This window comes from Hypomesus transpacificus, chromosome 10, assembly GCF_021917145.1.
Source record: "Hypomesus transpacificus isolate Combined female chromosome 10, fHypTra1, whole genome shotgun sequence".
Lineage (NCBI taxonomy): Eukaryota > Metazoa > Chordata > Actinopteri > Osmeriformes > Osmeridae > Hypomesus > Hypomesus transpacificus.
Genome location: NC_061069.1, coordinates 3553934 through 3575727, shown reverse-complemented (window position 1 = coordinate 3575727; position 21794 = coordinate 3553934). Strand labels below are relative to the sequence as shown.

At 47.0% G+C, this 21794-nt stretch overlaps 1 protein-coding gene across 1 annotated transcript; it reads left to right on the top strand.

Moving 5' to 3' along the window:
• The first annotated feature begins 1935 nt into the window (after window positions 1–1935).
• Window positions 1936–21527, top strand: ephb3a (eph receptor B3a). The gene is made up of 16 exons (XM_047028225.1): window positions 1936–2430; window positions 6336–6400; window positions 7909–8581; window positions 10416–10571; window positions 11866–12201; window positions 12630–12754; window positions 12877–13033; window positions 13306–13414; window positions 13598–13650; window positions 14134–14256; window positions 15072–15319; window positions 16440–16655; window positions 16873–17022; window positions 18079–18272; window positions 19886–19993; window positions 20609–21527. Exons 1-16 carry the CDS (start codon window positions 2367–2369, stop codon window positions 20613–20615), a joined length of 2784 nt encoding a protein of 927 aa, XP_046884181.1. The 5' UTR covers window positions 1936–2366; the 3' UTR covers window positions 20616–21527.
• Window positions 21528–21794: the final 267 nt, after the last annotated feature.

Here is a 21794-nt window from a genome sequence, read left to right as displayed (position 1 = left end):
TGTGAAAGTACAGCTTCCAAACCCTCAGGCAACCGGCAGCAAGCAGCCCCTCCACAACAGGTATCATTAGTGTTTGGCAGTCCATAAAGCACTGCTCCAATATCTCTCGACTTCCTTCAGAGGTACTCAAATACAGCATTGACAGTTTCTGGCCTTGTTAGCTGAAGAATTGACCGGCATGTAGGATTTTCTCATATATAAGACATTTGTCTTTTGAAGGACTACAGTATAGAATCTTGTCTTTTCAACCCTTCTATCGTTCTTGTCTGTTTATCTTGCCCCATGATCCTGCTTTCCCCTTGTCATCTAGATAATAACAATATCTGAAACCAGGACTTCAAGTTAAGACTGTCTATGATATCTAGTGTTCTTGTCTTCTAAGTAGGCTGTGCGTTTGATGGCCTGGTTCTGGTCGTATACCCTCACAGTCGTGTCACACAGCAGTCTTCAAAGGTGTTTTTCTATTATTCAACAGTAGATTATCACTGGCGCACAGCGTCTCCCTCCACATCCGCTCACCAGCCTCCGTCGAACAGCTGATACCCCAAATCCAATTCTCTATTCCCAGCTTTATCTTCTTGTCTCTCCACGCTTTGTGAACTATATATTGTCTCCTCATCTGTGGGACCGATTTCTCATCTGCAGTAGGAGGCCGTTGCTCTCCAGAGCGTTGTGTTTTACAACACCTGTCAACACTATGCTGATGCGATGTTATTACATCCTGGTCAACATCAGTTTATCTCTGCTGGATCGTAATCTCAGTTTCAGGAAAGAATTAAAAAAACATGACAAAAATATAATGATCTTCCCTGGGAATTGTGTTATCTTTACAGAATTGTGCTAACATGCTTTCCCTTTTAGATTTGTAAACTGTTGATCTAGTTTAGGACATGCAGATCAACAGTTGATTCCAGAATATTCCTTTGTGTTTTACCCTGGGCATTTGGATGACTGCTCTGACAATGATGGCATTGATGTGATCAAGAAGGGCAGTGTCATATTTTTGCTTCAGTGTCTCATATAGTGGGCTGTTTAAAGAACTCTGTCCATCAACGCTTCAATGGAGAAGGCTGACCCAAGCCTGCTGGGAACTGAACTGTAGTTAATTAGTGCACAAAGCCTGGGGGACAAAAGGAGCAGGAGGGGGTGGCACAGGGGGCTTGGTGGTGGTGGTGGGTGGGAGAGGCAGGGAGGGGGGAGGGAGGGGCACAGACGTCTTGAGTTGGTGGTGGGCGTCGGGTGGTGGGGGGTCAGAGGGGCGGAGGTGGGTGTTGGGGGGGGAGAGGGGGGAGGGTTTAGGGGAGACAGATGAATTAGCTGTGTGAAGGGAAGCCTTGTGTGAACACACCATGGGATGAATGTGAGCCATGGCCTGCCTGTCTGCACACACTGCTTGGGCCTGGTGGGGTGGCGGGCATGAGGGGGGTTAGGGGTCTAATGTACTTAGAGAGAAGAATAACAATGTAGTAGTGACAGGATGCTAGTACCACTACTCATAAGGAAGAGGTAGGATGAGGATGATGATTGTAAATGGGATAATTCTACCTGGCCTCAAAGGAGAAGAGCTATAAGTTTCAAAGAGTTCCATTTGGGTTTAACCGTCCAGACCTAATTCAAGCCACAGTATCAGTCGTGAACAATAGCCCATGGGAGGCGCTATCTATCCATTTAAAACGGATGCTGGAATTGAAGTTTAGCGCCGATTCATCCACACTTCACTTGATGTCGAAATTGATTTCGGGTTCGATTGGAATGAACTATACTACCTCAAACTGTTCAAGCTGGTGTGGTCCCTAAAGTGCCTGACTCTCTACATCTCGGAGGGTGTGACTTGCATGTTCTCGGAGAAGGCAGCTGCTTCAAGCCTGCCTGCAGCCCCCCTTCTTCCACCCCTCACCCGTACGCCCCACAGCCCCCTTCTGTCTCTCTGTCCCAATTGCCATTCCAACGCACACTCCTTGAGGAGCAACAGCTATACGGAGTTAAAGAAGTGGATTATCGAGTGTTTTGGAAGGAACGATTCCTCGTTTTGTGGGCTATTTGCATGAAAACATAAATGCGCGTTTGGACAATAATTTTGCTTCAGTAACTCGCGATTTAGTCGATAAAGGGCGCATTGCAATAGTCTACGGCATTACCTATCCTCTTCGTGGAATGGAATCAGTCTTAGAATGAAAAACAAAACGAGCTTGATTGTATTCAGCGATTGGATATAGTGCATGGGATGACCATATTCCACAGTATTATAAACAGGACATGTGAATTGAGAGTTTAAAGCATAGCCTGTGGTGGTTTAGATGTGTGCTTTGTGTATCCCTCGTATGAGTCCAGTCTAAACCTTTATTCATGTTGCAAGATCCTGGCTTATGACAATGGATTACTTGCTATGGGTATGCAGCCTGGTGCTCCCCGTGGTATTTGCTGTCGAAGGTACGTGTGGTATTTTTATTTTCATCACTAACTTAACATTTCATTGTATGTGTGTTTGAATTAGGTTTTTACATATATTTTTTTGTGCATGATGGTTAAATGGTTAAACTATTCTCAATAATTAAAAATAAAATGCTTTGCTTTGAATTGTCACTCAACTGCATAAACACAACCTATACACATGCCATATTTTGTCCTAAAGTTTTCCTTTTGGTATGTGTGAGTGTGTGTGCGTGTGTGTGCATGCGCATGTGTGTTTCTATGTGTGTGTTTCTGTCACATCTGGAAGGCTTGCAGCACATAAAGATAACCCAATGTATTTCTCTTCCATGTGTCTACAATATAAGCTGCTCCATTTCTGTTTGTCATGGCAGCTGGCTTTTGCTGCTGCCAAACCTTGGTTTCTTTGTCATAACGACAAGCTTTAATGGTTGAGGAGGACTACCAAGCCCACCTTTTTTGATCAAAACAGCAAAAGCCATTAAGTCGTTTGATAGGGCTCTAATTCTCGAAATACATGGTCCGAAGCCTCTTTCACACAAACAATGTTTTTCTTGATGTATTGCCTTGACATGCCGAAAGAAACAGCATGATTTGAATGAACATTAGGTTATTACTAAGCTCCACTGCCAGAGCGCGCACACACACAATGACAATCCAATCAATAGCTTTCAATGAAGTGTCAGGGGATGCATGTGAAACATGCTAAACGACAAGTGTTGCAGTGAAGGTCAGCGGACTAGCCAGGGCTCGGGCTCCTTCAAGTGGAAGGATTTCCTCTGGGAGCAGCCCACCCGCACCAGGGCCACTTCATTCACCCTTCTCTACTGTAGCTACATTTCTCCCTCTCTCCCGGTCCGGCCCTCCTCCCTCCCTCCCTCTCTGCCCTCTTCCCTGTACAATCTGCTTCTCCTGGACGGGGGCCAGGACGATCCCTCATCAATTCTGGTGTCAGCAACTAAATCAATGCAGGCGCAGCAGCCTCCCAGGTCCCAGCGGCCTCTCAGGGACTCATGATCAGCCAGTTTCCCAACCCAACAACTTCAGTTACTCAACACTGGAGGTTAACTAACGCTTGTACGCAGAAGAGATATACGGAGTGAGTGTGGGAGATCCGTGCGTTGGAGACAGTCAGTGGTGTTTCTCTCACAAGACTAGGTTGTTAGTCGACTATAGTCAACGGATAATCGGGACCCGATGACGTGAATCGTCGTTTGTTTTTTGATTCGGTCGGTCGAGTTATCTGGTGTGTGTGTGTGTGTGAGTGGAAGGAGTTCCTTCAGTGGGATTTTTTTCCGAGATGCTTGTTCTTGAGTCACTGCGTCCTTGGGTGTGTCCGTTTCCAAGTTCTCTTCAGCAGGGTGTCAAGCACACTGACGATGAAAGCCACTGTGACTGCTCAATAGCATGTGGAATCTTTTCTCACAGTACTCCTCCTCGTCACTTCAACGTACTGCTTCCATCAAGCACTGTAACAACAAAAGAGTGCTTCTATGGTATAGAGCCAGCCATACTCCCTCAGAAAACCAATGACATCATCTTTAGAAATCGCTTGCCCGCATGACTGAAGAGGATGAAACGTTTAAAATCAAACATTTGCCCCCGCATAAGTGATCGCAGGGAAGAATTCCCGCGTCCAAACATGCCCGTCTTCTTTCGCCTCCGTACATTAGAATGTAAATATGAGTAATTATCAGTTGAAGCATGAGACCAGATGCTACCAGGTGCTTCATAAACTACCAGGAGGCAGTTTATGAAGGCAGATTGAACCAGGTGAGCCTGAGCCTGGGTGGAGCTTGTCGTCAGACACAGAGAGACGTCGGGGCGTGACCAACGTCGGCGTGTGATTGTGAATGGGAGGTGTGGAGAGTCTCACCTTGCTACACCACAAACGAGTTCACGGAATCTGATGCCATCGCCACGCTTCCCTCAGCTCACTGTTTACAGCCCAAATGCTCATTTGAGCCCGCCTATTAATAGATGAGCATACAGCTTTGCTTGATCATGCGCCGATCAGTAGGGATGGTGTTGAGCTTTAAATATTTCATGTGTTTGCTTGTTGGGTGTGCATGTCAAATTAATATGAGTAGAAGGCCTCCTTTTATGGTGTAACTGCTCACAAAGTGAATAAAACATTAGCATGTGTTCTGTGCTTTTCTCAAAGAAAGGAGAATGCAGAGTTGTGGCACTTGCTTCAGTGATCAAACAGTAAATTTCAAGCTTGGGGATGCTCAAAGGACAGCAATGTCCCATTGGAGTGTTGTTTTCCTTCCCTGGAGAGAGAGAGAGATGGGGGGGGGGTGTTGTCACATTATACTGCTGCCTCTGCTTTACCAGAGAATGAGCACGATTCAAATTAAAGGATTGAAAGACAGTTAAAACTGTACCAATGAGGAGGGCTGGAAGTGGAGAGTTTTACCCTTGGGGCTTTATTCAATCAAAACCCATATTTGGAACCAGAAGAAAAATGGCTTCCCCCTCAGCAGTATTTAGCCCTTTATCGGTTATTCTGAACTGAGAGTGTCTATGGTTAACATCTAGTCCATAGGCTAATGTTGTTGTGTGTGTCAGTGCATAGGACAGAGTTCTTGGGCAAAGTCTTTTTTAAGCGTGGTGCCATGCGCATCGCTGAAAGTTGAGTTTGAGTAGACAGACTTCGTGGTCTCCTGGCACATGGAAGGGGCCATTAGATCTGACATCCCAAAAGCAGCCTGGATTCTGCAACCCTCTGGCTCAGCTTGTGGCCTGCTGGATGTGGAGACAGCTAGTCAATGTTCACCGTCTCATGAATGATGAATGGCCATTGACATTTGTCTCAATACCCATTCTGTTTACATTCTCACAAGGAGTGCATTGTATCTGAGGTACTTGTAGCTCCATTGTATCTCTTCCTCTGTTTCAATGAGGTAGGAAAATAAACTTCTAGAACATGCTCCACTCCATGTGTGTGTTCCTCGCAGCCTCATTACCAATTACAATGGTTCAAAATAGCTGAGGCCATAAGAGTTTTGCTTTAATTGAAACACATTATTTTACACACTTTCAACCAAACTTTAGTTTCTCTTATCACCTTTATGTGATAACAGTTGGTGCTTACTAAAACCTTTTTTTTTTTTTTCAAAGAATTCAAAACAATTGGTCACATCCTTTCACCAAATGTTGCACTGTAGGACTTGTCAAACTGAAACCTAAACAATTGGAAGCCATTGAGATGTAATTATAGGGTTGTTACGATTACTTCAAAGGCAGTATGTATATTCCAGCACAGTGACCCTCACAGGCCTAATTGAGTTAAAAAACCCTCGGAGCCATCACATAGATGACAGCAAGATTGGCCGGAGACAACAATGCTCATTGATCCAGTGTTGACTCTCTTTCTTCCCTGTGTTGGCTTACCCTCTCACACCTCACTGAGGAGCCATAAACTGGGAGGTTAGAGCAGCACACAAGAATCACCTGTTGATGGACACAGATGTTTGATTCTCCGGTCTCTCTCACACACGTCTTTAAGGGCCGTATGAGTCCCTTGGGTGTTGCATGTAATGGGGAAATACGATTGAGTTGGTGTCTCTGTCAGTAGGTCGTTTACTACAAGCAGTAACAACAAGTTTGCCAAGACACTGATGAATGTAGAAAAACTTTGCATTCACCAACACCATTGTTTTCATTGCTTTAATATGGGGCATTACAGGTATGTTATGACATATTGTCAATCAAATCAGCTTTGCTTTTGTGTGTGTCAGAAAGACACACACAAACAAACCCTTACTTTTTAACAGTTGCCCACTGTGTGGTCTAGGAGAGTCTAGTCATATGGCTTGGTTTTATTTCCCTCCCCACCTACCAGTAGAAGTAGTTAGTTAAAACTCTCCGCCGGCTCCAACCCTCCTGTTTTTGATTTGCAGAGACACTAATGGACAGCAAGTGGGCGACTACAGAGCTGGCCTGGACCACGTTTCCCGAGAGCGGGGTGAGTTTGTGTGCACGTGTGTGCGTGTGAATGTGTGTGTATGCGTGCATACATGCGTGTGCTTTTTTTACCCAACGTCTTTACTTGTGTTACCGTTTTGCGTTTTCACAACAACATTTGTTCCATTTGCTTGTTAATAGACCCCTGCCTGTCCTAAACAACACACTCCCCACTGTTTTATATCTTTGTTGACTCAGTTTGTTTTCTTAGATACTAAAACAAATGGGAAACATGCTGGCTGGAATAGTTCCTTGTAGATGATGATTTTAAATATCTGTGGTAAATGTGAGTAGCCTCTCCCGTTTTAAAGTCAAAACCATATGCAGAATATTCTCTGCCAACACAGACACTAGAGATGTCAGCAACGTGGCTTTTATAATGCAAGGCTATCGGCCAATTACAGTCAGGAATTAAGGTTTCAGATGATATTCCCCATAGGAATGATGGGAAAATAAAACAACATGAATTTGACCCCGAGGCTAACAGCTTGACAGACCTCCCCCACTCCCGGCCAGTGTAATTTGTCTTTGCTACGTGAGCGCAAAGTCAGTCAATGGAAACCGTGGGTTGCCATGGAAACAATCTTGGATAGTCCAGCTCTCCGGAGGCTCGTGCAGAATGTCTTTGCACCTAAGAAGTCGTACGTCACGAGGGGCAAGGCGGCCTTCTCCTAATGCATGACAAGCCCATACGTTTTGTCCCGGCAATTATCATATTTTGTCAGGTATTGCAGCGACATGTTGCCCTTGATTTATGGTATGTGAATCTGACGCTGGACTCACCGCTCCGGAATAAATTAGGCACATGTTGCCGGACGTGTCTTGAGTTATGCGTTTTTTTTTTCTCCAGCTGAAATAATACATGTTTCGAACCTGCACTTGTTTTTAAAATCAATTGCTCTAAATTATGTATAATGTTTTTGAATCACAATATAATTTTTTTGCAAGGTTATTCCCTCCTGGAATAAAGAATGGTGATGACATAAATGAGACAGTAATGTACATAGATGTTATAGAATTAGTTTTTTTTCTGAACTCCAGGTCACATAGTTACACGGATTATACACTGACTATCAGCCATCTTTGTAATCATGCATGTTATCTTGTAGGCTGTGTTTTAGGGCAGATCTCTTTTGTATGTGTTTGCACAGCACAAGATTGGAAAAAAATAAGGTTCACCTAAATACAAGAACATTGCCACCTTACTTGAAGTGCCTCAGAATACCTTTGAGATGCAATCAGAGAGCTGGCATTGCATTTAAATTGACCCTTTAATAAATAATGCCGTGGTTGCATTATAGAAGAAGAGTTCAGAAATGGGAAATGTTGTGATTTAAAATGTACCCTTTAATCTCTCTCAGAACCATAAGTTGACAGTGACATTCAGAAACCATATCTCCTGTGGAGGCTATTTAGATTTTTGTCTTTTTCTGTGGAATCATGCCATGAGTACATGTTCTCCTCTTCCGAGTTCCTTTGTTGACGAAGCTTGTCTGTTTCTCTTTACAGTGGGAGGAGGTGAGTGGCTACGATGACTCCATGAGTCCAATAAGAACATACCAGGTGTGCAACGTGCGTCAGCCCAACCAGAACAACTGGCTGAGGACTGACTTCATCCCCAGGAAGGGCGTGCTGCGTGTCTACGTGGAGATCAAGTTCTCGGTACGCGACTGCGCTAGCATCCCCAACATCCCCGGTTCCTGCAAAGAGACCTTCAACCTGTTCTACTACGAGTCAGAGGGGGACACGGCCACGGAGGGCAGCCCACTGTGGAGGGAGAACCCTTACATCAAGGTGGACACCATCGCCCCTGACGAGAGCTTCTCTCTGCTGGAGGCCGGCCGGATCAACACCAAGGTCCGCAGCTTCGGCCCGCTCTCCAAGACGGGCTTCTACCTGGCCTTCCAGGACCTCGGGGCCTGCATGTCACTCATCTCGGTCCGGGTATTCTTCAAGAAGTGCTCCACCACCATTGCTAACTTTGCGGTTTTCCCTGAGACGGCCACGGGAGCCGAAGCCACATCCTTAGTCATCGCCCCCGGGGCCTGTGTGTCCAACGCGCAGGAGGTGTCGGTCCCTTTGAAGCTGTACTGCAACGGGGACGGGGAGTGGATGGTTCCTGTCGGCTCCTGTACCTGCACGCCAGGCTTCGAGCCAGCAATGGGGGACACGCAGTGCCAGAGTGAGTTTTAAAAAGACTTTTTGACTTTTCCGTTAAACTAAAGCTCCTTTATATGCTCGGCGTTCAGCTCAGCCGATGCCCTCTCCTCTGTATGTATTGTGCAGTTCTTGAATAGGGTGAAGGAGGGTGGAGGAGAGCATGAATTAATGAGCTGTTGCAGAGAGGTGCCGCATACAAATATTGTGGGAGGAGAACTGGAGTGAGTAAAAGATAGCGGAGGAAAAAATAGGGAGCGAGCCAACAGATTTGCGGCTGAGAAAAAGAGATAATGTGAAAGACAGAGATTACAAGAGAACAGGAGAAAAGATATTGTACAATGAAAAGCGATAAATGGAGAGAGCAAAAGAGAGAGAGAGGTGTGACTTGCCAAATCAGAGATGTGAGTGGCCATAGAAAGGGGACTCATTCTTTCACCTGGACGCGAGAAATAGTGTAAAACACATTCTGGAGAGCTCATTCGTTGCCGTTTGGCGGCTCAAGGTTAAAAGCCCGCCGTCGACTCCTGATAAAAGGCTCTCCACGGCTGAAGCCGACGGGCCCGGCTGGCAACGAGGAAGTGTAATTTCCTCTATGGCCTCCTGTTAGTTAATCTACAGGCGCCCGCACTCATTAACACCACTCAGACCACCGTGAGCCAACACTGTCGGGCTAACATTAATCACACAGGCGGCTCATTTCTTACCGCCATGTTTTCCTGCTCAGAGGCTAGTCCTGCAGATAGAAGGAGAGGGGAGGGAAGAGGGAGACAAGGGGGAAACACAGCCAGGGAGAACTTTGCTGTACTGAAGAAAGACAAATCATCACATCCTCCAAAGAGGTTAATGGATTGAAAACCAGCAGGAGTGCGGTGATTCGGCACTCTCCTGACCGAAGAAAACAAACAAACAAAAGAAAAGGATGATACAGAGTTAGAAAGGAAACATAAATCTGATTAGAGTGTAAGGTACGGTAAATGCTTTGTGAATTACAACACATTTTCATTTTATCATACTAGCTGTTGGCTATATTGCCGGCTTAAGAGCTACAGCAGGACCCACTTACTTCACTAATTTCACTGAAAGTGGCATTCCGGGGAATTAGGATGTAGCTTAAGTTCAAACTAAAAGACCACTTAGTCCAACCAGTTAATCACACCCTTTTGCTAACACGGCTTTACGAGCATTCATGCTGATAGGACAGATGTTAGCCAGGGTCTTTGTTTTAACCCACAGGACAGGAATGTGAGAAACCATAAAAATCTGATCCACAAACCTTCTAGAATATCCCCACATATCTTAATTCCACTGAAGGGTCGGTTTCCGAGCTTCTTCCTCGATTTATGTTACCAGCTTTACACTCTGTTTCTCAGTTGGAATTGACTTGGATTTATTTGGCCATCAAGCTGTTCTGCATGCAGTATGGGACAATGTTTATATTCAGTGTTGTGTCTGAGTCTCGCGCAAACATTGACTAATGGACTGTTGTGATCCGTTACTCTCAATCTCGTCTGCTTGGCAAGACCAATCTACGGTCAGCCGTCCATCTCTGTCCTCCTCCTTCTCTTCCACCTCTCTTTCTCCTTTGGCTTGAAGGCGTTCAGCTGCCTGACTGAAGGAAAAGGACAGGTTATAGTGTGTATAGGCTACAGTACGTTTTGATATATAGTTCCTTGTATTTTCCTGCATGCGGATCTCAACAGTGAGCTAGTTATTCCTCAGAAGCGGTCATCCCAGGTCAGATATCCTGTGCAGTGGACCATGGCTCTGCAGCGGACCATGGCTCTGCAGCGGACCATGGCTCAGTGTTTGATTGACAGCATTCTTACTGACCCCATTTGTTTTCTCGTCCCATCTAGCCTGCAGCCCTGGAACCTTCAAGTCGAAACAGGGAGAGGGCTTGTGTTCCCCCTGCCCCCCCAGCAGCCGAGCCAGCTCCAGAGGCTCAAGCGTCTGCCCCTGCCAGAACGGCTTCCACCGTGCAGACAGTGACCCTCCAGAATCGGCCTGCACCAGTAAGTCTAGACCAGCAGCTTTCATTGAAAGCCCCCGAGGCTGGACTCAGTGTGCATATGTGACTCTAAGAGCAGCGGAGAAGCTTTGTTAGCAATGAGGGATAATTAATTCAAAAATCTAATTATGTCGATTTTTTTTGTGTGTGTTTTTTAATTATACTTGGTTTTGAGAAATTAAGTACAATCACGGGTGATATGTCAAGCCTCATTTCAGTGAACTATGTTTTACACCGGGGTGCAGTGGGGTTTGTGCACTGACAGCTTTTTCATAGAGAAACTCAATGTATTGTGTGTTGATGGAAATAGACATGTGCTGTACGGACCAGCCAAAATCCCCCACAGGGCATTTAGAATGTGTGAAATGACACACACAAGCTGTGATGATTCTCTTGGGTCTCTTGTCACGAAGTGACTGCACCCTGGACTTTGTTCATCAAACGCAGCCCTACGTATCTCCTCCTGCCTGCCTGTCCGAGCCTGTGCGGAGGCGTTGATGTTTAGCGAGGGTGTTGTACCAGAAAGCTCAGCAGAAGGCCAGTCTGGGCTCTCTTTGTGTGTTGTAGATTGTGCTACCCAATTAGCAAGGGCCGAACTCCAAACGTTGTCATTGTAATGAGACATGACAAAGCGTACGCAGCCTTGGCCGGGGGCACACTAGCAGGGATGGAGGAGCAGAGAGAGGGAGCCGGTTGGCCGTGACGAGAGGAGCACTTTCAGACCCTGAAAGTGTTTCTCTAGCGTATCCTGCGTTATATGTCGGACATTTCCTGCTTTAAGGTTTTTGATTGGCCCCTCAAAGCTTGTTATAGGATGGAAGGAACCTTTGTTGGTTCCCCCTCAGCTGTTATCCCGGTTAGATCCAGGTTTCAAATACTACTTCTTAGCCAAACTCCAGCTCTTTCGGGCGTCACAAGTCCCCAGGGGTGCTGAAACACGAATGGAAATGTGCTGTATTACAATCTCAGCTCCATGGCTATGGAGTCAGCTTCCATACACGATACATAAACATTAAGTCACGCATCAAATGGAGCTACCGTTGTACTGTATAAGGATATTCATCCAGTAATGTGCAGCAGACTGAGTTCATGCACAAGAACATTCCTATTTCATGGCCAAGGGTTTTGATTAGGGTGAATAGTGATGGATTTGCTGTGCGTGAAATGCACAAGGAGCCTCGTCGGTTTGTGAATCCACCAGTGCCAAACACTCCCAGTGTGTTCAGCAGAGCACACTGGGAGTGGCCTCTCTGAGCAGAGCAGCGCTCAAGTGTCCCTGTTTGCGTCTGTCCGTGCAGCCGTCCCGTCGCCCCCTCAGAACGTCATCTCCAGCGTCAACGAGACCTCCCTGTCGCTGGAGTGGGAGGAGCCGGCGGACGGCGGGGGGCGGAGCGACGTCATCTACAACGTGGTGTGTAAGAAGTGCCTGAGGGAGCGGAGCCCGTGCACGCGCTGCGACGACAACGTGGACATAGCGCCGCGCCGCCTGGGCCTCACGGACAGGAAGGTGGTGGTGAGGAACCTGCAGGCTCACACCCGCTACAGCTTCGAGGTCCAGGCCGTCAACGGGGTGTCGGGGAAGAGTCCGTCGGCGCCCAGCTATGCCACGGTCAACATCACCACCAACCAAGCAGGTCAGGCGTCCTCAACGTTCGGTGGGAATGACAGCAATTATGAGTCACACACAGACCAGTAATCAATAGGATTGACGATATTGGAAATCAATGGCATCGCCCCCTAATTGAACTCTTAATGACCATTGACTTTAACAAGACAGCAGCTTTCAAAGGCAATTATGTTCACCTCTCGTATTCCACACTGTATGCTCGGGTGCCATTTATATACTCAGGACAATTAAATATTCAGTTAGAGCCCCACACAGGGCTATGTACTGCAAGCGGCGTCGAGGTGATACAAAGGTCAATGTAACCTCTACCAGTAGTACTAGTTTCCCCAGACATACTTTCACATCATCTTCAAACTTTTTGCTATGCACGTTACCATGGAAATAATATACATCCTCGTCATTCCATGCGTTGGTCTCTGTCTCGTCCGAACACAGCCCCTTCAGCAATCCCCACGGTGCACCTCATGAGGTCCACGTCTGACACGCTCAGCCTGTCCTGGCTGCCTCCTGAGAAGCCCAACGGCTTTATCCTCGACTATGAGATCAGATACTACGAGAGGGTGAGCCTCACCCGACCGGTCATGCTCCTTTCCTGAATAATAATTCTAATCAGTCATGTCAGAGGAGGTTCTACCTTGAGGAAGGTTTCGATCCTTATTCTGCCCCCTGTTTGGGCTTCCAGGGTCAGGCCATGTCCCACACGGTGACAGCCCAGTACAGCTCAGCCAAGGTGGAGGGGCTGAAGTCAGCCACGCAGTACGTGGTCCAGGTCCGGGCTCGCACTGTGGCCGGCTATGGACGCTACAGCAACCCAATGGACTTCAGCACCAGTCTGCACAGTACGGACCCCCAACCCTCTTCACACACTTTCCATTATTGTTTTGTAATATTAATCATATTAGTATATCTTATACCACAAAAAATGGGTTCAAGTTTTTAGAAATTAAGACTTTTGTGTGAAAGTAAATACAATATGTGAGAGCAGCTATCTTTCATTATCCTGTGAGCATTTCTTTTAGATACCTGTGCCATTCACAACAAGTTGACACACCAAGAGCTGGTTCTGGAACATTCCAGGTGTTAACTATTATGTTGGTTGATTTCTCCAAAGGTGACCCCCAGAAGTCTGTGCAGGACCAGCTTCCTCTCATAGTGGGCTCGGCATCAGCAGGCCTGGTGGTCATCGTAGCAATGGTGGTGATAGCCGTGGTCTGCCTCAAGTAGGTGTAGTGGAGGAGCGAAGCCAAACCAGTCTTGAAGTCTTTAATGTTATTCTTGATTTTGCGAAAGCTCTCAGAGGGGTGTAAGCCCCCCTGAACTGTGTTTCTCTCTTGCCTGTCTGCCTGCTGCCTTCTGCCAAGCCTGAGGATCCATCATGCTAATGAGCCTTTGTGCCGTTTCAGGAAGCAGCGTAGCAGTTCTGAGCTGGAGTACACTGAGAAACTACAGCAGTACAGTGAGTACAGTCTGAATACTGGATCAATGTTTGTGAGTTTTGTGTGTGTGTGTGTGCATTGTGAGCGTATGTGTGTGCAGTGTGTGTGCATATTTTTGTATTCATAGTATTTGTGTGGGTGAGTGTGTCGTGTGTGCGTTTGTGTGTCGCGGGTGTGTATTGTGGGGTAAATCACCTGATTGAATCAATTATCTAATCACCTGACTAATTCAGGAAACCCCATTTGCTCATTGAAAGGCCATGATTAGGGAGATCATGTGGTCTACAGAGGGCAGGGTCTGAGGCTTTTCAAGAACCAAAGACATCCCTCCTCCCCATTTACTCCATGCTGCTCATGCATTAGAAAACATTTCATTCAGCCGCTAGCATCATTTATTTCAGGCTAAGAAGAAGTATACAAGGTTGAATGACCTAGACCAAGGACTTGAATGAGGAAAACAGAAGCGAAACATTCACACTTTTCTCCGTCCCTCTCCCCCTCAGTTTCACCGGGGGTCAAAGTGTACATCGACCCCTTCACTTACGAGGACCCGAACGAGGCGGTCCACGAGTTTGCCAAAGAAATTGACATCTCCTGTGTGAAGATCGAGGAAGTCATCGGCGCAGGTAAACAGCGGCGTCGAGCGCGGGTCTTGCTACACCGAAGATCATGGGTTCGATTCTGAGGTTTCACGCTGTAACACAATCAAACACATCTCTGTGCTGTGGCTCCATAAGCAAGCCATGACTAAATGGAATGTACAGTGTATTGAGTCATGTACCCATGAGCCCGCTGTGTTAACGAGGACTGAGGTTGGCTGGAGAGCTGTCAGAGTGTGTTGGAAGGGTCAGGCAGGACAGGACTTCTCCACAGGGCTGTCATCCGAGTCTGTTTACTCTCCAAGAGCATGTTGTGTCCTTACGTCAACTTGAATGACAATCTTCTCCTGCTCGTTCGCCTCCCCCATTCTTGCCCTCTCTATCTCTCTCAATCTCCCGCTCTATCTCTCTCTCACCATCTCTCATTGTCCTTTCCCCTGTGTCCTTTTGTAAAACGTATTAAGACTCAGGCCCTAAAAGCAAAACCCCCAAGCTCCTCACCCGACCCCTGTCCCCCTCCACGGCCTACCGGCTCCACTCGCACTCCAGGCCTCTCTACCCCTCCCTCCCCAACCTCTTACAACCTTGAGCTCCCGCCCAGCTCTCCTCTCCTCCTCCCACCCTCCTCTCACTCTCTCCTTCCACACGCTTGTAGACCGTACTCCCTCCCCCACCCGTGTCTTGTCCTGGTCCTTCACTCTCCTCAATCCAGAGTTTCTCCGCTGTGCAAACCAGTAATGCCCTCATCTCCCTCACTCCCCCCATTTCCTCCACTCCCCTCGACCCTGGTTCACCCCCCATCTCCTCCACCCCCTCCCCCTCCTTATTTACCGTTACCCCAGGTGAGTTTGGGGAGGTGTGCCGTGGCAGGCTGAAGCAGCCGGGGCGGAGGGAGGGGGTGGTGGCCATTAAGACTCTGAAGGCCGGCTACACCGAGCGCCAGAGGCGGGACTTCCTGGCGGAGGCGAGCATCATGGGCCAGTTCGACCACCCCAACGTGATCCGCCTGGAGGGGGTGTTAACCCGGAGCTGCCCCGTGCTCATCATCACCGAGTTCATGGAGAACGGAGCGCTGGACTCCTTCCTCAGGGTGAGTAACCTTAACAACCCCCCCCCTTTCTGTCTGTCTCTCTCTCCCTCTCCCTCTCTCTCCCTCTCTCTCTCTCCCTCTCTCTCCCTCTCTCTCTCTCTCTCTCTCTCTCTCTCTTGCAGGAACTTTATGTGAATGTTGTGACTCAAAGCTCAGCCCGACACTACCTCACACGAACTCCTCTCAGTCATCTGTCCAACCAAGTGCTCTTCCATGCTGAGGCCTGTTATCTATCTCATGACTCACAGGAGCACAGCCATCATCTAATGATGTCCATAGAACAACAGGCTACAGCCTCCCTTTATGACTGCCTGCCTACCTGTCTGTCTGTCTTTCTGTCTGTTTGTCTGTCGGTTTTTCTGTTGGCCCATCTAATTTACATATCTGTCTAAGCCTTTTTCTCTGTAAGCAATAAGCATGCATTCAACTGTATAGAGTACAAAGTGTCTTGTCAAGGGTTTGGTCCTGTTACGTCAAGGTTTTTTCTTATTGGATTTAGGAAATATACTCTTTTTAGCTGTTGTTTAAGACTTTACAAAGACTTAGTACATAGGTCACATACTTTGGGTTCCATACTCTTATCTGTAGTCATGGAACACAACGGTCTGAATCAGATATCAAAGCATGGCCTAAAAAGAATAGAGAAATAAGGTCATTTCGTTCCTTTGACAATTCAATGATAGCTGACATCCACTTTATGGTTCTGTGAACTCACCAAAAAATTACATTGTCACTGAGACGCTCAGAGAGGCTTCCTTGTTTGCTCGTGACGTGTTTGCTCCAGGAACTCCATCGAGTCTATAATTAGCCAGCCAGCTAATTGCATGTGGTTAGACAGCATGAAAAGGTCAAAAGCGAAGACTGACAGAAACGTCCTTAAAGGTTATGACAGATGCCATCTCATGTTTGCCTAGGCTTTACGACTGAGTGTCTGACCGCACCCTCCTGTCTCCCCTCTCCTTTCCCACACCGTGTCTCTTCCTCTCTCTCCCATCCCTCTATCTCCTCCTCCTCTCCCCGGGCTATCTTGTTGCTGTTACTCTTTCTCAACCGTCTCTGTATCACTCCCCCCCCCCCCCCCAACACACTTTTTCTCCTTCTCCCGCTCCTCCTTCACCAGCTGAACGATGGCCGTTTCACCATGACCCAGCTGGTTGGCATGCTGCGCGGCATCGCCGCGGGGATGAAGTACCTGTCCGACATGAACTACGTCCACCGCGACCTGGCCGCACGCAACATCCTGGTCAACAGCAACCTGGTGTGCAAGGTGTCCGACTTTGGCCTGTCCCGGTTCCTGGATGACACCTCCACCGACCCCACCTACACAAGCTCACTGGTTAGTAGTGTGTGTGCGAGGGTGTGCACCGGTGGGCTAGGTTCCCCCATGCGTGTTTTCTCCAATGGCTGTGTCCGTGAAAGTGCGGCTAAATGTCAGTCTGTCCTCTCCGCTGCCTGTGTGGCCGCGTCTCCCTCTGTGAGCTGTGTGTGTGTCTAATGACTGCAGCTCAGCGGGCGTCGGTGTATCAATAACACCCAGCCTCTCGTCTCTGCAGGGAGGGAAGATCCCCATCCGGTGGACTGCGCCGGAGGCCATCGCCTTCAGGAAGTTCACCTCCGCCAGCGACGTCTGGAGCTACGGCATCGTCATGTGGGAGGTGGTGTCCTATGGAGAGAGGCCCTACTGGGACATGAGCAACCAGGATGTAAGTGAGCTCCCACCCCTTCACAGCCCTGTCTTTGGGTCGATTGGGGGGGCTGGTGGTGGGGGGGGGGGGGGGGGGGGGGTTTGAGAGGTTGTCGCCGGAGCTGTGTGGCTGTCTTCCTGCTTTGCTGTTGTTATCTTTGTTCTGCAGTTGGGAAGTGCAGCTGTGTGCCTGTGGTCTTGTTTTATAGCCCTAACCTACCTACGCCTCCTACTAACTCATACACACCGGAACACCCCTGCTGATCCCACAGTGCACGCACACTTGTTTGCACACACACACACACACACATACACTCATACACACTGATACACACACGCTTCTACACGCACACACTTTTACGTTCACACCAACACACCCGTTCACTTAAACATGCATGTATACACACATACACCTATGCTCACACATTCATCTCCCAGTGCTATTCCACAGACATGATGCTTCAGCAGAGTACTTGATGACAGGCAAAGCCTCTTTACTACTCCTCCACCACCTGACACCAGAGTACAGATCTGTGTTATAAACTGCATTATATGAGAACTGCATTGTGGGCACAAATTATTATTATTGATGTTGTTTGTAGTCAATAGGCTGACAATATGCAATATAAACTGTATGATAACAAGCTGTATGATCACACGCTGTAGGAACACACGCTGTATGATCACACGCTGTAGGAACACACGCTGTATGATCGTGTATCAAGGACTTGCTGGGATGCTCTCCAACTAATTGCAAGAATAGAACAGTAGCAGGTCTAGAATTCCTTGAGGGCAACAAACCTTTTTTGCAAGGAGTCAGAACATGTACGCACGCAAACACACTGGAGCACACGGATGACTATGATCAGAACCACAGCACAAACACGGCATGCCTTTATCAAAAAGCCTTCACTGTGTTTTAACCGGAAAACGGTCTTATTTAGAGTGGTGTTCATAGCATCGCTAAATAATATACTTGCATACAACAATGTTACAGTACAACATGCAACAGTGTTATGATCCATCCGTTTCGAAATGAACACGAATGTATCCCCCTGCTCATTCCTTGGGTCAGGTGATGACGGCGGTGGAGCAGGACTACAGGCTGCCCCCGCCCATGGACTGCCCTATGGTGCTGCACCAGCTCATGCTGGAGTGCTGGTTGAAGGAGAGGAACCAGCGGCCCAAGTTCTGCCGGATCGTCAGCACCCTGGACAAGCTCCTGCGCAACGCCGCCAGCCTTAAAGATGTCACCAGCATATATTCAGGGTGAGTGACACATTGGACGACATCATTCACCGTATGTCATGTCAGGTGGAGCGTTGTAGCTATGCAAGATGCTGCCAACCAAAAAGACCTGTAAGTTCTAAATTCAATCTTGTTATATGCTATGGTGAATATATTTTTGTGTTGTGTGATTTATCTTGTTTCAGAGGTTAGATGGTACATTTTGTAGGGTGCCCTGACAAATGTTACACAGAGATACATATAAATTCTGTCCAGAAATCCAGACTTCGGTTCTCAGCTCATACTCAGGCTCAAATGTACTTTTTACTCACTGTTTTGTGGCCTCCAGTCATCCCCCGGTACCAATCCTGTTGTTAGATTGAAACCTCCACAGTGATGCATTATGCACCAAGTGCATGAAGTCAAGCATGCAGCATCGGCCTTGAAATAGTTATTTTTCCCCTCGCATAAACAAAAGGAGCTGGATTCATACAGTATTCAGCTCTTTGGCTCACAGTTACACTTTTACACTCTGCCCCAGGGGCGATTCCTCTGTCAGGGTTTTTGGCTCAGCGAAGCTAATTGCGTGTGGAAACGTAATGGCTGACCCAGGTTTAATTCCCCGTGCTCTTGGCTGGATCCTGAAAGTAGGTGATAGTCCGGAGCGCCAGGTCTGCTGACGTGGAAAGACGCGAGGTGATGGAGGGAGAGTAATAAGGGAGATTGAGGAGAAGCTAAAAGAGAGGAATGTGTTTAATTAGGTTGCTAATGAGGTTTTTAATGTGCCGGGGGAGGGCACACCCATTGCTGTGATGGGCAAATCGCTGGGGAAGCAGTGTGTGCGTGTGCAAGTAAGCATGTGTGTGTGTGCGTACAGTGTTATGCTACGTGTCGCTGTATGCGGATGGCATGCCGATGATTAATTCATGGCCCAGTCCGTATGCGACAGCTAAAGAGAGTGAGAGAGTGGGGAAGTGGGGAGATGTTGTCATCACATGATTTAGTGTGTGTCCTCAGACCAGACAGCTGTGGTCGCGTGTGCAGCCCTGCGTTTGGAAGGTAGGGATCGCGTGTGCGCGTCAGAGATCCGTGGTGTGTGCATGTCAGGGTCCCCCCCCCCCTGCCTGCCATAGGCTGTTCAGTGATGGTGGGGGTAGATATTGGAAAGGGAGAGGATATGAGTCCCTGTCTTATCTCCTGTGGATCTCCAAAGAGAAGTGCTTTACAAAAGAGGGACGCTGTCCTGCCAACGAAGGACAGGAACGGTCAAGTACTGAAGCACCCCGAGTTAGATGGCCCAGAAACGAGCTCAACTTTATTAAAACCACAACGTGATAAATGGACTCTTGACAGATTGAATTGGATTGTGTTTGTGGTGTAACTGGCCTTGAAATCGGATGCTTTTCCATGATCATTATCAACTAATATTTGTTTTTGTTTATGCTCCCGCCCTAACTGGAGGTAAGCAGACAGAATGCCAATGTCTGCCAGCAGTACATTAGCTTAGATGTGCTGTATCCTTAAATTCTCCCACAATCTGTCATATCAATGGAAAAAACTGCAATGAGCCTACTTAAATAAATATGCATAATCCTTCAAAAGGAACAGGTGTTCTGGACTGTCAGTGAAGGACTTGTGTTTGTCTGTGTTCTCAGGGACCTGCTGCGGATTGGAGGAACTCTGCCCGGCCACCACAGGAAGAGTCTGGACAGCAGTCAGGAGATCGTCCGACAACAGATGAGCCAAACTCTGCCTATCAGGGTGTAAGTCCCAACTGACCCCCAACTGACCCCCAAGAGACACCAGATACTCTTAGAAGAGCTACCTAGAAACTTTACCTGGAGAGCCCAATGATGGGGTACAAAAAAAAAGGAAATGGACTATTTCCTAACTTACTGACAAGTGGGGCTGAGAATTAATGGTTCATTTGAAGGAGTATTTGCTTCGTTTTCATTTACAGAAACTTGTGGATTTATGAAATATTCGTTGCCAGAAAGCCAAACTCCCCCCTCAGGTTGTGTTTGCATGTCTGCATGTGTTACTCCTGGCTGGGACTCGTCCCTTTCTCTACAGTGACCCAGGATGCCCCCTGGGTCCTCCCCATTGGTATTAAGAGTTCATTTGCTCCTGCATTTAGACAATGAATGGGAAGAAAAAGATTACAACATTATTGATTACATTTTTTCACAATGGACATCAACAACACTTGACTCCTGAATAAAATCCTAAACCCATGGATCAGAGGAATCTTCCAAGATAAAAAAAACAACCTGTTTTGTCCCTGTCCTCTTAAGTGTTGTCTTCCATACGACTGAGAAATCTCATAATGATGGTGTGTGTAAGTCGCTGTGTATTTTTCTCACCTGCTCTGGTTACAGGGGGTGATAGGGCCATGAGAGGTGAGAGGGCCGTGTTTGACTGACAGTGCAGGACACAGCTTCAAATGCATGCCTTTGTGATGGAACACTTCTGATAACAGACAATGGTGGGATCACAGGTGGGACATGTTGCTCTATGGACAGATGCCATCCTTTTTCAATCTCATTTTATTCAAAATTGTTTTGGATGCTAAGTTATTACATATTATTGAGAAGAGTATTCTGTGTTTTCTACAATAGTCTTATTGTTTGGATTTGTCTTATTGCTTGATTTTGAACACATTCAATGTTTTTATTGAGCAAAAAGAAAATATTTTATTTTGACTATATTTGGTCCAAAAGGGTAGAGGTCTTGTAACAGAAATAGCCAGTAGGCACCATAGCTGTACAATTTCATCAACTGGAAAGTTGCCATTTCCTTCATCCTGGACCTAGATAACCACTCCTAATCTTGATGTGTTGGATATTTCCTGTTGCAGATCAAAGTGAATTAAAAAGGCCACTGTCGCTATGTGACCTTAATATCCATTTGACCTACAAACATTGATGTAATGTCGTCCCTCAATGGTTAATTACGCCAGAGAGTATTTTTAAAGTACGCCAGCTGTCAGAGAGTGCTGTGACTGGGCTGCATCTCCCCATCTCAGCTAAACCAATCTGCACCGCTGCCAGCACCATTTGACCTAACTTTGACCCATGGTTACATGTTTGTTTGTCGGCAGACAAATTGAAAACCACGGTTTCAGGGCCATTAAGAATGTGTATGTGTCAACTTTAAAGAATAAAACGGCTTTTAGGGGCAGACTTTTTGTCTGCAAGAGTAAGATGTTTCGAATTGTAAAAAAATAAATTTAAAAAATTGCGCAAAATAAGCATTTTTCTTTCCGTATTTTTAAGTTAATCATATGCAAATAAATTATTAAAGTGTTATCCAGCATTCTGTTTGATTTCTCTGTGAGTCCATCAGACCCTATTTCCAGGCCATCTCTCAGCCTGTCTTAGGATGAACAGAGGGAATACCAAGTGTGTTTAGCTTCAGAATATGCTGTACAGCTGACCGCATAAATGTTTAAGCAGACAGCAAGCTAATTAAGCAAACAGGACTATAGATTTCTACCCTTGATCATCCATGAGATTATAGATCTGCGTATTTTATTGTTGTTTGTATCTGTGTTGTTTTGGTTTC